At 38.2% G+C, this 15,807-nt stretch overlaps 2 protein-coding genes across 2 annotated transcripts; one reads left to right on the top strand and one right to left on the bottom strand.

Moving 5' to 3' along the window:
• Window positions 1–3,698: 3,698 nt before the first annotated feature.
• Window positions 3,699–5,627, bottom strand: LOC111332546 (octanoyl-[acyl-carrier-protein]:protein N-octanoyltransferase LIPT2, mitochondrial). Its single transcript, XM_022937903.2, has 2 exons — window positions 5,098–5,627; window positions 3,699–4,090 (listed from the first exon to the last, which is right to left on the bottom strand). Exons 1-2 carry the CDS (start codon window positions 5,555–5,557, stop codon window positions 3,837–3,839), a joined length of 714 nt encoding a protein of 237 aa, XP_022793638.1. The 5' UTR covers window positions 5,558–5,627; the 3' UTR covers window positions 3,699–3,836.
• Window positions 5,572–9,632, top strand: LOC111332547 (pseudouridine-5'-phosphatase). Its single transcript, XM_022937904.2, has 3 exons — window positions 5,572–5,701; window positions 7,278–7,496; window positions 9,021–9,632. Exons 1-3 carry the CDS (start codon window positions 5,638–5,640, stop codon window positions 9,425–9,427), a joined length of 690 nt encoding a protein of 229 aa, XP_022793639.1. The 5' UTR covers window positions 5,572–5,637; the 3' UTR covers window positions 9,428–9,632.
• The last annotated feature ends 6,175 nt before the right edge of the window (window positions 9,633–15,807 follow it).

Below are 15,807 nucleotides of genomic sequence, written 5' to 3'. Positions count from 1 at the left end.
ATTCGATTCAACCCATGCGAAATTATAATAATCTGTACAGCGCTAAACAATATGTTCGTATTCAAAACCACTACAAACCATAGCTACTTCAGAAAGCTTTCCTAAAAAGAAATGTTTTAAGTTTCTTCTTATAAGTAGCTAAGCTGCCACAGGTCCTGAATGAAGGAAGGGTGCTGCCGCGTCGGTGGGGGTAACTGGGTAGTTTGATTTTATCAACTGAGTTGATTATGTAAACTGGCCACCGTAAAGCGTTAAAAGCTTACGTTTCGAGCGTTAGCCCTTCGTCAGAGCGAATGCTCATCTAAGAAACAATGAAACAAAGTGTCATATGGGTTTCTAGAAGAAACTGGTTCTGATTGATAAGGGCAACGAGTTCCATAAGGCAGGTGCAGCATGAGCTAAGGCAAGATCCCCACGTGGAGAGCATTTGACTCTTGGAAAGAACAGAAGAGATTGTGTTGACACGTAACTTAACAAAATGACTTCCTACCTAAATTTTATATTTTTGCGGTCAAGATCGGCCAGAACAGAAACAAGATTGATAATGTGAAAATTATAATTATCTTACTGGCAGGATTAGAATCATACTTGGAAAGATATCTTAAGGGAAATAGCATTAGAAGGCTGTTACATAACAACAGAATAAACAGAAAATTCGGAGAAGAAAGGGCGTACACAATTGCAAGTACCGCGGCCCCCAAAAGGATTAGGTGTTATTCACACGACTCAGTTGATTATAGATTGTGCTGAAGATGAAAATTACAAATTGCTTACCCTTTAGGTCACCTGAAAGAAAGTGGTGTTGAGATGAACTATTTTCTCTCAGAAGGAAAAGATAACAATTACTCTACTTGGAAAGTAGGACCGCCATTGAAATACGAAACTATCAACTGCTTATTTTTTTTTTAACTGAATGGCCTTTGCTATGATGTATTATTTCAATTCATTTTCTTAACACTTAAATAAGTCTACAAACACACTTAATGAAAATTCTTGCTAGAATTCAATTTCGTCTTTTAACATTGTACAAGAAGCCAATGTTGGTCTCAGTGAGCTGCACGACCCCTACCCCAACAACTGTCGTAACGCGGAAATTGCAAAAACAGCTGGGTTTGCAGCCTTCAATGTTTTAGCTCGTTTTGCGTTTTGTCGCTAGGCGGATGTTTACTCCAAGCATCTGAGTCCCAACACTAATCATGATTCTAAACTAGGTAAACGTTTTAAGGACTGGAATACACATCGTGAAATGATACATGTACCAGTTCATATCCCTGACGCCAATTACCACAGGTGAGATATTCTAACCATGACCTTAATTTCAATCAGACAATATCTGTCTTGTGGCTATTCCTAATCCTTTCAGGTTAAACATATCCTTGGACGAAAACACATGGCACCAGGCTGGCTTTGTGGACTAATTTTTTAATCAATGTGCGAAAACTTGGTTGGGGTGATCCTTTATTATTTCCAAAATCAGCTGACTTTCATTTTTTTGGCTCTCTTCGCAAAGTCAGTGAATAGCCTGATCAGAGACTCTGGAGTAAAGAAACTTGAAGTTTCTTGGCGTTTTGGTCCAGTTTACTACAGATACATCCAGTTATCAGCATCACTTTTGAGCGCATTAAGGTACGTTAAATAAATGATCCCTTGCAAAAAATGCTATCTTCAAACTGAAGATCTTCACCCGGAGGAAACTGAAAAACATAACCTGACAAGGAAAGATAGAAAATTACCAGAGAGGTTATGTTAAACAAAGATGAAACAAAGAAGGAAGTTTCCGTTACTCTCGCTATCTAAATAGAAATTGTTCAACTGCCTGCTACACGGTTCTTTTAAAGTTTTTAAGAGAATCTGTGATAAACTAAATTCTTCTGACAATGACAGCAACGTTACCTGATCATGATCACAGTGTAAATTATACGAACGGATGAAATACGACTTGAAATGATTCAAAAGCGAAATTTATACGTATCAAGCATTTTAGATAAATTAAAAAAAAACGAAAGATAAATTATCAAATTTATTTTTCTTTATGCAACTCTCAGATGCTTTTGAACTCAGCCAATCGTTTTCCAAGTGAAACCACGTTACAAGCGGCCAGGCCTAGGGCCGAACAATTAGGTTATAAAGAAGATCAACTTCAAAATTACACAGCTTATTTTACAGACTGGAATATGCCGACACAGCGAGTGGAAGGTCACGAGAAATTCCAACTCGAACTAGAACAAAGCACGAGTCACCCATACTCGCTGCAAGCAGTACCACCAGGTAATCGAAAGGAAAAGAATCGTGAAAGGGAGCGGAAAAGACAGCAACGTTTGAAAGAAGCATTTGACGTCCTTCGCACGGTGATACCCGATAACTTTTCGGGAATTGAACCTGGAGACAGACTCACTAGGATCCAAACTTTAAGGCTGGCGAAAAAATACATTGCTTCACTGCGTCAGTTGTTAGGAAACAGTTAGTTTATCTTATCTGGACTCTTACGCGACTCTTCTTCTATAGTCTTCTCTGAAGCAGTATCTTCTAACTCCAATATCTCTTGTCATTATATCACTGGCAGCGCCCGCAGGCAAGATGAAGCGAAACCTGTGGTCTGATTGACTACCCGAGCATCTTGCCCGCTCGGAATTGCCCACTTTGATCCCGCGCGCAAGGAAAAAGTGATTGGAGCGGACTTACAAAGTTCGTAACGTTTGGACAACGTCGGCAACGAAGTTGCAAAAAGCGGTACAGACCATTCAAAACAAAGAAAAAATTACACCACCCTCTTGGGTTTGTTGTACTACCTAGACAGTTGGCTTTCTTTTTCGGCTCTCGAAATAAACCCGTCATTCTTCATTCTTAATAAAGCGAAATCTTGTGCTATAAAATAAACCCTTTATCAACCAGGCTTGTTCAGTCGAGATGACTGCATATTAGCCTCGTTCTTCGTCTCGGTCCATAAAAACGCATAAAAAAAGAACTCAGCCAATATCCAGCCATGTCGACCTCACGCTTGGTCAATAACGACAGCACTTAACACACTGGATCATGGATGTTACGATATCCAAACAGTATTAATGCTGAGTCTGATAATCAGCTCAAAACAAAACAGCAAAATTTAAAACAAGAACCAATTTGAGGCACAACAGATAAAAAGAGTGCTGTAAAGTGATCTCTTTGTTCTATTTAATTTGACAGATAAAAATCATACTTTCAAAATTTTATATCTATAGTGGAAGCCTTTCATTTCTATTTGTGGAAAGATTTAAAATTTCTTCATTTTTTAACCCTTTCACTCCCACAAGCGACCAAGAAAGAATTTCTCCTTGCAATCTTGAAAAAATATTTAGTTCTTATTAACCGAGCAGGAGGTCTGTATGAGAGAATCTTGACTGAGGTCGCCAGTGGAGACCAAATACAGTGAGGTCTGTACCAGCGAACGAGGCCAAGATTCTCCCATACAGACTAACCTTAATCTCGGTTACTAAGATGTTTATTATATGGCTGTGTCTTATATGCCAATTTTTTATATTCTTTGTACCTTTTTTTTCTAGACCAGTCTAGATGCCGGTCTAGATGGGAAAATCTTGACCGCTTTCAATATTGATTTCAGCCAACCAAATTCGTGAATTCGGTAGTTCCCAGTCCTTGTGAGACACAGCCATATAATAACAATAGAATATCAAACAGACAAGTGATGAGAATATGGAAACATTTCAATTAAGGGATTATAAGTTGATTCAGTGCCAAAAATTCTCAGAACTAACATAAGAAGAACTGTATAGCAGACAGAAAGGATAATTACTAAGGAAATTTTGGGAGTGAAAGGGTTTTCAATCAATTTTTCAAGGTCAACTACCATTCAGTTTAAGATCCTTCCTACACGTATTAGCCCACACAACAGAACAATCAAACACATCCTGAAAGGATTCCACAAAAGGTTCAATGGCATCTTCCGTGTGTACAACTTGGTTAGTCTCTCTTGTAAGCGATGTAACACCTTTGCCTATAATCCCACAGGGTGTAAAATGTTCAAACCAACCCAGGTCAATATTGCAGTTCAGTGCAATGCCATGAGTGGTGATCCAATGACCTGCATGAACACCTAGAAATGCAAGTGGAACATCAATATCTACGTAATTAAGCCAGAAGTGACAATAGAATGAAAACAGTCACTCCGTAGTGCAGCTACATGTATCAGTCCTGCTGAGATGCAGTCATTTTGAACAGGACAACAAAAAATTGAGCACGATTGCAAGTATTGGAGGCTCATGCAAGGAGATCTAACATACTTTACACCAGAAGTGTAACTAATTAAAACATTTTAACTATTTGAAGAATTCACTTCAGCAATTTACTCAAGACAGTCATGCATCTCATTTTCTAGCAATATTCTTCTTGTTCATGGTCCATCAGGAGTCAGAATGTGCAAGCCAAAAATGCTTATACCCTTGTGCAATTGCTGTTTAATGCTTATTTTCATGGTGAAGCAATTCAAATTTGCAATTCTTATGCATATCTCCATGACTATTCCTAACTGCTGAGTGAAGCAGATTTAGTTTCACAGCTTCCAAATGCATGGTAAGATTTTGGCATACCCAACAGGCATTTAAGAAAAGATTTATGCATAAACTTGCTATGCTCTGCAGAATAAATTGAGCCTTGCTTAAATGAGATAGTATCACTAAGATTTATCTTCCTTTTTTGTCCCACTTCTTTCTCCATAGAAAATACTTATGGGAGATCTTTTAAAATTATATACACAATAACAACGTAAGAAAACAACACTGGGAGCTACATTCTCTACCCTTTGTGGGAAGTGCATAGGTTCTTCAACATCCCCTTCTAACCAGTACAGAAAAGACGCAGAAGACTGGGCCTACAGTTAACCCCCTTTGTCCAAGAAGTCTAGAATGTTTAACCGTTTGCAGATGTCATAGTAACGACAGCATACTCTCCTCAGTTATTTTAAGACCCTGAGTGTTGGTCCAGTCTGAGTCTTTAACCCTCAACCTTCCGCACGACAAGCCGGCGCTCTACAACACGAAGTAACAAAGCACAGCCTAAAAACTAATAACCTGCTGACATAACCATGAGCCATTTTCTTCTCACCTATTGCAGCAACTTTGTTGTCCTTAACCCAGACGCCAGTATCACAAGTTGTTTTTGCCTGAACACCAAACCTCTTACAAGTTTCTACCAAGGTCTTTTCCAGGGAAGCTACATACCATCGTAAACTTTTCTTAAAACAAGCCAAGTTTAACACAGGATAACAGACTAATTGTCCAGGACCGTGAAATGTCACTAGCCCTCCACGGTTAGTATAGTGAAATTCAGCTCCAAGGTCCTCCAAGCGCTTCTTCTCCTTAGCATCCACGCTTTTCCTTCGGATTCCGACGGTAAAAACGGGCGTATGCTCGTAAAAAAGCAAAACGTTTTTAGCACTGTTTGTTCCTTTGATTTTTAAGTCTTCTAGGTGCTGTCTAACAATCGCATTCTGAACTTCCAAAGCCGGTTGATACGCAAGTTTCTCCAATCTTCTTGCAAATACCAGACGATTGACGGCCGCCATGTTGAAGTACTTCGTAGCCAGGCCAAGCTCAATGAGTTTTCGTTTTCAGTCCCTCGAGAGTGAAGCGCGTGATTTCCAACATGTCGGACGAGGCTGGTGTAAAGTGCACTCATGTAATTTTTGACTTGGATGGATTAATGTTGGGTAAGTTAAGTCTTTTACTTTGATTGTTATTGTGCGATTCCAGGACAGGTCAGGAGTAACTTCTACGCGACCTCATCCTGGAAAAACATTGGGTTAACGTGAGCCGGTAACCTGACTGGAATGATTCTTTCGAGACCTTATTGAAACATTCCTCTTTCACCGTTTAATCTTTTTTTTTTCAATTTTGATGAAGAGGAAATTGGACTGCCGAAAAAAGAAAAAGATAAAAGCTGAATATCGAGAGGGTAGGAAGGTATTACAACAGAACTTGATGCGGATTTTAAGTTCGAAATCTTGGGCAGCTTGCTTCTTAAAGGAACACTTAAAAAAAATTATTTTGGAAGAGCAGAGAGGCAAAATTTCAGAAACTTACCCAGCCCATTTGACTGTACTGGTATGAAGATACCAAGTCATATACATACACTTACTTTAAGAAACTGCTTTTAAAATGCAAGGAGTTGGCTGTGTTTTTGATTGAATATGTGACATATTAGACCAGAAAGGTTACAATACTTTTCAAGGAGTTGGCTGGATAAATAGAAAAAGGAGTTCATTAGGGAGTAGGAAGGGTTTCTCTTTTGAATAAGGTTGAGGTGGTACCTGTGTGCAGTATTTGTGGTGTTTATTCAATACTACAATGCAGCTAAGCAGTACATGGTAGGTGCACATGCAAAACCTTTGCATGTTTTTTGCATTACACATGAAAAAAAGAGCGGTCAAAAGGGTATGTCTTAAGCACATTGTTGCTTTTGTTATTCAACCCAGTCATGAATTGATGAGCATAGGACATTTTGTCGAATGTATTTTTTTTTTATGAGATCAAAGTTTGCTAATCTTGGGCCCCAAAATAGAGGGGAGGTTTGGGGTTTTGTAGAAAGATAACAGAAGATTTGTGAGGTTTCTTTGGGCATCATATAGTAGACCAATCTGGTACTGATTTTATCAGACAATTATACTATCTGTTACTTATGAGCTCAAAGTGTTATTGAAAACAATTTATGATCACAGTTTACCCACAGCTCTGCACAATAGATTTGTTGGACCTTTGGATGTCAAAGGTCTGGAAATAATGTGGACTGAAGACAATTTTGTGTCAAGAATCAATAATTATATCATTTACTGTAGTTTGATTTTTTATTTCAATGACATCTTTTGATAGATATTGTTGCATAAGTTATATGATAGTAAGAAGTCTTTAAGTGCAGTTGCATAGTTTGACATGTTTTTTTCCACCCTTTTGTAACTTAGTAATATTTTAACTCCACTGATGAACTCCACTCAGCTGATTCAAAACATTCTTCAATGTTGATGGCAACACTCCTTTTCAGGACTTCTCTCACCTGGATAATGGAGACTATGTTATTGATCTGGGACCGATTCAGGGGTGGTTCGAGTAGTTCAGTCAAACCCCCTAAATTTTCCTTCAAAATGCTGGAAATCATGTTTCCAAAGAACTAATTTTAAAAAAACCCCAGGGAAGCATGCTCTTGGACAATTCTTCGAACCCCCTTGACTAAATCCTGGATCCACCACTGTTGATGTTTATTTTAAGAATCTTTCATATTTTGCATCCTAGATACTGAATCAATTTACACCAGAGTGACCCAAGAAATACTAGACCCTTATGGCAAGACATTTGATTGGTCAGTTAAATCAAAAATGATGGGACGCAGTGCAATGGGAGCTGCTCAAGTTTTGGTTGAAGAACTTCAGCTGCCATTGACAGCTGAAGAATTTGTTGAGACATCAAAAGAAAAACTCCTGCAGTTGTTTCCATCAGCTCCATTGCTACCTGGTAAGAATTTCATTCTTTTGATCAGGCTAGTGAGTGAAGAACAGAGGGTTGGGTAGGAAGATTTAAAAACTATTTTATTAATGCTGTCATTAGTATAAGGGAAGATATCAATTCTAAAATAAAGAAAGGGAATAAGTTTCTAAAGAAACTGTGGAGCTGCATCGGTGAGGGAGTTTAACAAAATAATTTAGGTTTATCAGCTGAGTTGTTATTGTCAATTCAGGCCGCTGTAAAGAGTTTCAAAGCTGAGGTTTCAAGCATCAGCTCTTGGTTGAAGGCTGATCAACATAATCAGCTTAGTTGATAAAAGCAAATTATCTTGTCCAAACTAAATATTTGGAAAGTTGGTGGGAAGAATGATGGTCCAGTGCAATGGATTCCAGTTTGAAAGTTTTGTTTTCTAGTTCTTGCTGGGTCATTGTGTTCTGTTCCCAAGCAAGATACTCCTCTCTCATTCTGCCTCTCTCCATCCAAGAATATTATTCAGTGTCAGAAAACTGCCAAGGAAACTTGATGAAATACTGGGAGCGACATGACTAAAATTTTGGGCAACATGACTCCGGTTCCAGGTGACATGACTTCGGGTGACATGACTTCGGGTGGCATGACTTCAGGTGACATGACTCTGGGGCAACTTTACCTTAAACCTTAACCAGTTTACGATCATGTTTATGGGAGGTTAATCTGTAATTTACCTTGATAGAGCAAATGGCATTTAACTCTGGGTCTTGAATAGTGACCTAGGAAAGTCAATGTCATGCAAAAGGTAAGTCTTTCATCAGTTGCCACTTGGGTAAAACACCATGAGAATAATCAAAGCTTGTGTGCTCTTTGTCACAAGAGAGGATAACCTGATACAATGGATATATGAAGTTCATATATTTTGAACTGCGGTATTAAATACGTATGATGCACGATCCTTCGCAGTAGATAGCGCTATTTATGCAATAGCGAAAATCAGACCTGAAAAAAAAAAAAAAAAAAAAAAAATCAGGCCTGTACGGGATTCGAACCACTGACCTCTGCGATACTAGTGCAGCGCTCTACCAATTGAGCTAACAAGCCAATTGGGAGCAGTCCGTTAAGTTGATTCGTAATAAACCCGTGATGATATTTAATACCGCAGTTCAAAATATATGAACTTCATATATCCAATGTATCTGATTTATCATCACTGGTTTATTACGAATCAACTTAACGGCCTGCTCCCAGTTGACTTGTTAGCTCAATTGGTAGAGCGCTGCACTAGTATCGCAGAGGTCAGTGGTTCGAATCCCGTACAGGCCTGATTTTTTTTTTTTTTTTCAGGTCTGATTTTCGCTATTGCATAAATAGCGCTATCTACTGCGAAGGATCGTGCATCATACGTAGAGGATAACCTGTGATAACAATAAAAAACAATGCAAAAACTGAATTACAGTATGGATAGGGCCCAATTTCTGGATAATCCTACCCATGTCCCTGACTTGAATGAATTATTGATCGTTCTCAATTTTGCAATGGTTTTGTTTTCTATACCTTTAGGGGTAGAAAATCTTGTTCGTCATCTCCACAAGCACAAAATACCCATTGCAGTTGCTACAGGATCTAGTGCATCCGAATACAACATCAAGACATCGAACTACAAAGACCTCTTCCACCTTTTCTTGCACGCGGTGAAATCTGACGATCCAGAATTGAAACACTCTAAACCCGCTCCTGACATTTTTCAGTTGGCTGCCGCGAGGTTTCCTGTTCCTCCCACGTCACCACGTCACGTGCTTGTACTAGAAGACGCGCCAAACGGAGTGACGGCGGCACGAGCTGCCGGAATGAATGTTGTCATGGTACCCGACAAGAGGGTTGATAGGTCAAAATGTTCGCAAGCTCATTTAGTTCTCAATTCACTCGAACAATTCGACCCTGCCGTCTGGGGTTTTCCCCCCTTTTGACCAAAAAAATCCTTAGAATAAATTGTGTGGATTAGGGTTGTCTTACATTAATCATTCATTTCCAAGATATATTTTTCGTTTCAGTGTACCGTAAGAAATTGAATGATTGGTTCAGACGCATATCAATGTGTCGAGTTAAGAGAGGATGCTCATTTCTCCTCGCAAATTTTAATATTGACATTACAGTGTCTTTATTTGAAGTGGACACGAACCAAACGAATCTTGATGTGTGAAACGTATTGCGTCTTGATCTTACTTAGTTCTGCCACTAGATCCGATCGAATTTCTGTCTTGTCGCTATCCACGAGTTTCACGGGAAATTTCCTTAAACCTGTGACCCCTACAAGTGACTAACACGTAATTTCTCCTTACAATATCACCCCTGAATCAAACATTAAGGTCAGGAGAATAAAGGAAATGATCAGCAACTGAAAGGAAATGATCAGCAACTGAAGAAACTCTTGATTGTTAAACAAATTCTTCTTGTCAACACCTTAGAAAATGTATAGAGAACAGTATGGAGAATATGCATAATGATATCAGGGTATCAAGGGTTGAGTAAAGAACCAGTGCATTCACACGGATACTCTTTCTGGTAAAGGGAGGAAAAATTTGTGTTTTAAAGACCCACCATAAGTGTCTATCGAAACTTAGTATACAGAGCAACGCGGGGCTTACTTTATGTTTGGCCTGGAGGATGGCGCTTATTCCAAGGATGAGGGCTCATTTGAAGCCGTGCGTCGCCGCCGGTGCGAGCATTTATGGTCATAAAAAATAAACTACACGCTTCATGTTTTACTTTAAAAGTTTCCTGAACTAGGCACGTGTAGCAAGCTCGCCTCTGTAAGGTAGGGATAGGCTACCTTGGTCCACAACTAACTCAAGTGGATATATTGTAAGTTCCATAGGTCTCTCAAGTGAGCTGTTCTAATTTTTATAGCGCTTCAATTCCCTTTTCTTAATCAAAAATTGATTATTTATTGAGATAAGCATCAAGAATACATCATCAGGCTTCATTTTAGGATCTAGTGCAAAATTTTGCGTAAGAAGTATGCGGAGACGCATATCAAAAAGTATTTCTCTTCGTAATTGTTCCAACGCTTTATAGCATATTTGCAGCCGCAAATAAAAAACTATTTTTAAAATTACTGATGCAAATAGTAGAGTGTTTGAGGGGCCCTACTCTAACCTTACAGGTTTATGATTATGGGGAGTCTAACTTGATGTGAAAATGCTCGTGACTAACTTTCCTTCGAAAGAATGAATGATTTTTAAATTTAGCTGCCGCGGTAACTGTACCTCCAATTGTTAAATAACAGTGATGTGAAACTGCATATTACATAGCCTTTCTCTTCGTAACGGATTTTAAAACGCTTTTCAGCATGTTTATAATAAGGAATGAAAAATTTACCTCATTAATTACCTCGTTTTAAGAATGGTGCATCCATCAATTAAAATGTTGGTGGAATCATATTCGAAGTACCTGTCTCATGGCTAATTTTCTTGGAAAAAATTCATCTGACTTTCGAGGTAACCATAGTTAATAGTCTATTAACTATGAGGTAACTGATAAATCTGCTTTAGTCCGATCGTGCACTGGGTAGGAATCGTCCAACAGTGAGAAGTTTATCGAAGCACTACTGGCCTATGATCTTTTCTTCTTCTTCTTCTTTTCATTTCAGCGAGAAAGACTGTATTTTCTCTCATAGTTTCATCTTCAGTTGAATCACTGGAAATTTGAAAGTTGGGAAGTTGATTCAATGTCTTTCCTGGCATCTACACAAACGTCTCACCGTGTGTGTGGTATACACTGCAGCTGTTGCTATCCGCGCTAAACCTTCTCTTTATTTCTAAAATATTCATATAGATATTGAAATGTGCTCTTAAAAAATTAGTGTTTCCTTTTTTTTTGCTTCTGATTTTTTATGTGAGGCGGATTTGAAATGTAATCCTCAATGTCGTGAGATTTCGGGCGTTTTGTGAGAAACCAAAGGAAATGGTGAATTTGTTAAAAGAAAAGAGCTTTTTCCGGCAAATCATCGGGCGGACAACGCAATCCAACGGATAAATCGCGATCCAGTAGTAGTAAAACGTAATGCGCTATCCACCGGATACAGCCAGTTACACAGTGGTGGCGTTATTCAATTCCACCTTCAAACAACCAGTTCTTGGGGTACTATATAATTACTATATAATAGTGGGTTTGGCTAAATTATTCCTTCAAAATGATGATGTCAATAACACTGAAAAGTTTGTTGCTCGTCTATATCGCATGAATAATCCTCTTGAACGTTTTTTAAATTGCTTGCCCTTCAACAAGAGTCACTGTTATTGCCGTTATTGTTAGTAACCATGACATTTCGATAGCTATACTACTAGTCTTTGCAGTTCGAGTTTTATGTTCTTTTCCTGAGTACATAGTTCGTTAATCGAAACGTCCTCGATAATCGGGAAATGTTGCATTAAACTCAGTTTTTCCTCTTTTTTTGCTTTGTCCTCGTCAGCTCCTCAATTCCTCACATAGAATGAAGATTAAGCGACTTACATTTGTTTTCGCAATCATACGCATGTTAATCTTTCAGAACCAAAAAAATTCTATACCATCATTTATGCAAAAGCGGGCCGCCTTGGGCCCGTTTCTCGAAAGTAATGGTAATTGCCAATCCCGAATAGTTCTTTTTTGTTGGTCTAACTTTTTTTTTATCGATACTATAGGTTTAAAAATCAAAGAACAATAATTTTTGCAAAGGAAATAGAACGTATTGGTTTTTAGCCAAGAGTAGTGTTATTATACCTTGATTTAAATTTTAAAATATGGCTTCGGACCTGTAAAGTTACCAGAACTTTTAGAACAAGGGACGCCTGGACGATAGCACAGATTATATCGAGTGAGTGATGGTGGCACCGAAAAGGTTAAAAGAAAAAAGTTTTCCAGCTGTTTTCCAGCTGTTAGAAGGTGTTCAGTTGACCCTACAATCGTGTACGTTTAAAACCAAACTGTTGTAAATAACACATGTCTATGATATCGCGCATAGAAACACATGAGAAATGTTATGGTAACACCGTTCTGTTTTTTTTTTTTTTTAACTCAGATTAATGTTGAATTAGACCAAACTATGGTTCACATAACTTAGTTAGAGCGCTCAATACATCAAAAAGTAGTCACTGAGAGCTGTGAAGCTAACACTAAAAGGGTGTAAAACCCAATTCAACCAGATGTGCACCGAATTAAAATCAATTTTCACCCCTACTGGAAGATGTACAATTGTTATTATACTGAGAGCAAATAGATTAAGTTATGGCGAAAAAAGTGTTGTGCCAGAAAAAGAGGGTTTCAGTGGGATTTACCGTTAGAAAAGGCAAAAAATTAATCAGTTAGGCGTAAAAATTGTCAAATTTTGACCGTTAGTCGCATAAAACGCGAACAGTAAAAATTTTCTTTCAAGCGTAACGAAAATAAATCAACCGTTAACCTTAAAATAGCTAAAATTTTAATCGTTAGCTTCAAAAGCCATCGCCCCATTCAGCAGTGTTGTGACCCTCGTGACAAGGGGAAACAGGAAATGAATATTGAGACTGCATAAATTAATCACTACTCAAGGTGACAATTGCTTCATTTCTTTTATCAAAATTTCAGCAGTATATAGCAACGGAAATTCTGGCCAATGGGTGAACAATGAGAAGAGCAATACTTAAGAATAAATTGTGCAAAGGCTCATCTCCCCTGAAGGGACTCTAACATTACCACGTGTTTGACAGCGTGATCTTAATGTTAGATATTTTCCTACTGAGAGTTAGAGCCTCCTACCAATTAGAATTTAAGTGTTGGTGAAGGGAACAATTTGAAAAAAAAAAAAACAGTTATGTCGTGACAAAAGATCTTAATGTGAGCTGAGCATTACCAATAGTATGGTTTGACTTATGGCCAAGGACCGTGCAATTTCAGTACGTTGTATTCTCTCTCCAAAAAGGCTTTCCTGAGAAAAATTTTAATAGTTCTCTTCGCTTCGCTTTGCAGTTCTTCCTAGAGGATTACCCGGTTTGGCTTATCAAAGTTAATTTTGACTAATTTCAGTTTAATTGGAAATGGCTCAATACTATAAGAAAAAATTATTCTTTAGTCATTTATAGGGGTGCGAGGGTTGGTCACCTCTTAGGGTCAAAGGTAAAAGTTCATAATTGAAACATTTATTATTTCTATGAGCTAATTTGCATGAGAACACGGCTTTGGCTGAACTTCGAACCAAGCGGTCCGATAAAATGGCCAACCTCGTTATATATCATTTTGCCGCAGCGGTTGAGTGCCGTCATGAACCTTTGGTCCTATTGACGTTCAACCCTCAGGTTAATTTCCTTCCGATCGCAATGAATCAAATATACACAGTGGTACATATTCACATGTGTTTTAGGAAATGCATTCTGTCCGATTTGAAGGCTTTTACGGTTGGAGTTTTGCACACGAAGAAAAGAATAACTTGATGTCTTATGGTGCTGAATAGTGAATGCCTGGAAATATGAATTCTCTATGAAGAAATTAGGGGACATCACTCTTTAATACAGTCATGAAAGTGATTACGCATGGTCATGGACTTCAAAACAAAAATTTCCCCTGTTTAATCAGTCAGCATATTTTCTTGTCTATAAGCTACGCTGGGTGCGCTGTACGGCGTCTACAACACAAAGTTTTAGTCCAGGGTAAAGTTACATTGAGGAACTTCTTTCTTTTTCAGTTAACCTTTCCTTTACATTCGTGTTGCAATTTTCAACTGAACGCCGAGAACGAGTGGCTTAGGGGCTGAGTTTGTTTCGCTTTATCGTGCACTATGATTGGTCCACAAAACTCGCGCCACTCTCGTCTTAACCAATCGCGACTTATTCATTCGCGAATTTTCCCGCGCTGCATGCTGGCGGCCTCACTACTTTTTGTTGAGTTCTTTTAGGCTTCGTACGGCTTTTATGTTTGTTTTAATCGGTCGATTTAATAACTTTGGTAATGGTTTTACGGGATGAAATCGAAAGTGTATTTCTTTTGCGTAGCACGGACAGCTTTGTTGTTTTAACGTGCTACACCTGTTTAATTTTCATAATAAGGTTTCGTTTAGTCCTCGATCTTTGTTGACTGTTGGTTAAAAAAAGAAAACGTGATAATTGAAAGATTATATATTTTTAATCGATTTTATTGGCACTCTTTACTTTATTACAAATTTTCTTTATAAGTGATTCAGTTGTTTTCCTTTTTGAATTTGTCGTCTTGCACACTTTTTTAATAGTGAAGTTTTTAATGCATATTTTTTTTCAAATAAAGATTTAGGAACATACTTCTGCCCCGCAAAGTTATCGTAACATTATATATCTGTTAAACAGGTGAAGTCGTTAAAAGAGAAGTTGTCATTTTCTCTAAAATATCCGCAACCGCAGAAATCACTCATTGAAGTCTGTTCAGTGTCATCGAGTAACTCAGACAAAGCTTCAATGTAATTCGTTGCCAATCTGAGAGTTTCAATCTGAGTGAGTTTTCCATCAGGCCCTTTCCCCGATAAATAATCTGGAATAACACTGCGAAGCACATCGAAAGCGCTGTTTAATCGACCTTGTCTTTCTCTCTCTCTAGCGTTTCTGCGAAGCTGTCTGTATCGTTTAACGGGCGCCGAAACAGTAACCTTCGGCCTCTTTCCGTTGTGTTTTCGTGTTTCTTCGGTTTTTTTCATAGCTTGTTCGCAAAAGAGCCACGGACAACGCCGCTCCTCGGCGAAAGTGACACCAAATATTTTCTCCTGTTCAGAAGGTTGAAACGTCACTTGGCTGACCATTGTTCACCCGTCAGTATTTCCTGTTGAAAATCAAATTAAAGTTACGAGAATGCAATAATAGACTCTGCGCTTCTTTGATATATTATGTTTTATAGAAACGGGCGGGTGAAATTTGCGATGAATGATCACCTTTTTTTGTTAATCACGTGCTTTTGTTAACACACAAGGTTTAAACTAATCAACACTGATTGGTTTGAGTCTGAAGGGAAGCTGTGTTTGTATATACGCTGTAACTTCGATGAACAAAATTTTAATATACAGTAAAGAGTACAACATTCCTTAATTGGATAAACCCAACTTTTTTTTTCTAACCATTATGCATGGCCAAAAAAAATCAACTCGGCAAGAACATGGACACAAAAAGTCACAGCAGGAACTCTTGAAATTTTTCAGAAAGCAACCTTTTGATAAAGTTTTCTTTACGTGTCAAAAGCCTAATTTTCTGAATTCAAGAATTGATCGATTGATGCTCGCTCATACGGCGTGATTTTGTAATTAACAGAAGGTCATGAAAAGAACGGTCCTTACCTTAAAAGAATGTGTTAGAATTAAAACTCTCTACGAGGTAGA

This window comes from Stylophora pistillata, chromosome 7, assembly GCF_964205215.1.
Source record: "Stylophora pistillata chromosome 7, jaStyPist1.2, whole genome shotgun sequence".
In the NCBI taxonomy this organism is placed as follows: Eukaryota; Metazoa; Cnidaria; class Anthozoa; order Scleractinia; family Pocilloporidae; genus Stylophora; species Stylophora pistillata.
Note: the sequence above shows the minus strand (reverse complement) of the source record. Positions and strands in the feature narration are given on the sequence as shown.

What these genes read in the sequence shown, in the direction of transcription:
- LOC111332547 (XM_022937904.2), top strand. Translation starts at nt 5,638, where the DNA reads ATGTCGGACGAGGCTGGTGTAAAGTGCACTCATGTAATTTTTGACTTG. An exon ending in CTTGGATGGATTAATGTTGG is followed by an intron (nt 5,702 to 7,277) that starts GTAAGTTAAGTC and finishes TTTGCATCCTAG; the next exon opens with ATACTGAATCAATTTACACC. An exon ending in ATCAGCTCCATTGCTACCTG is followed by an intron (nt 7,497 to 9,020) that starts GTAAGAATTTCA and finishes CTATACCTTTAG; the next exon opens with GGGTAGAAAATCTTGTTCGT.
- LOC111332546 (XM_022937903.2), bottom strand. Translation starts at nt 5,557, where the DNA reads ATGGCGGCCGTCAATCGTCTGGTATTTGCAAGAAGATTGGAGAAACTT. An exon ending in CAACAAAGTTGCTGCAATAG is followed by an intron (nt 4,091 to 5,097) that starts GTGAGAAGAAAA and finishes TTGCATTTCTAG; the next exon opens with GTGTTCATGCAGGTCATTGG.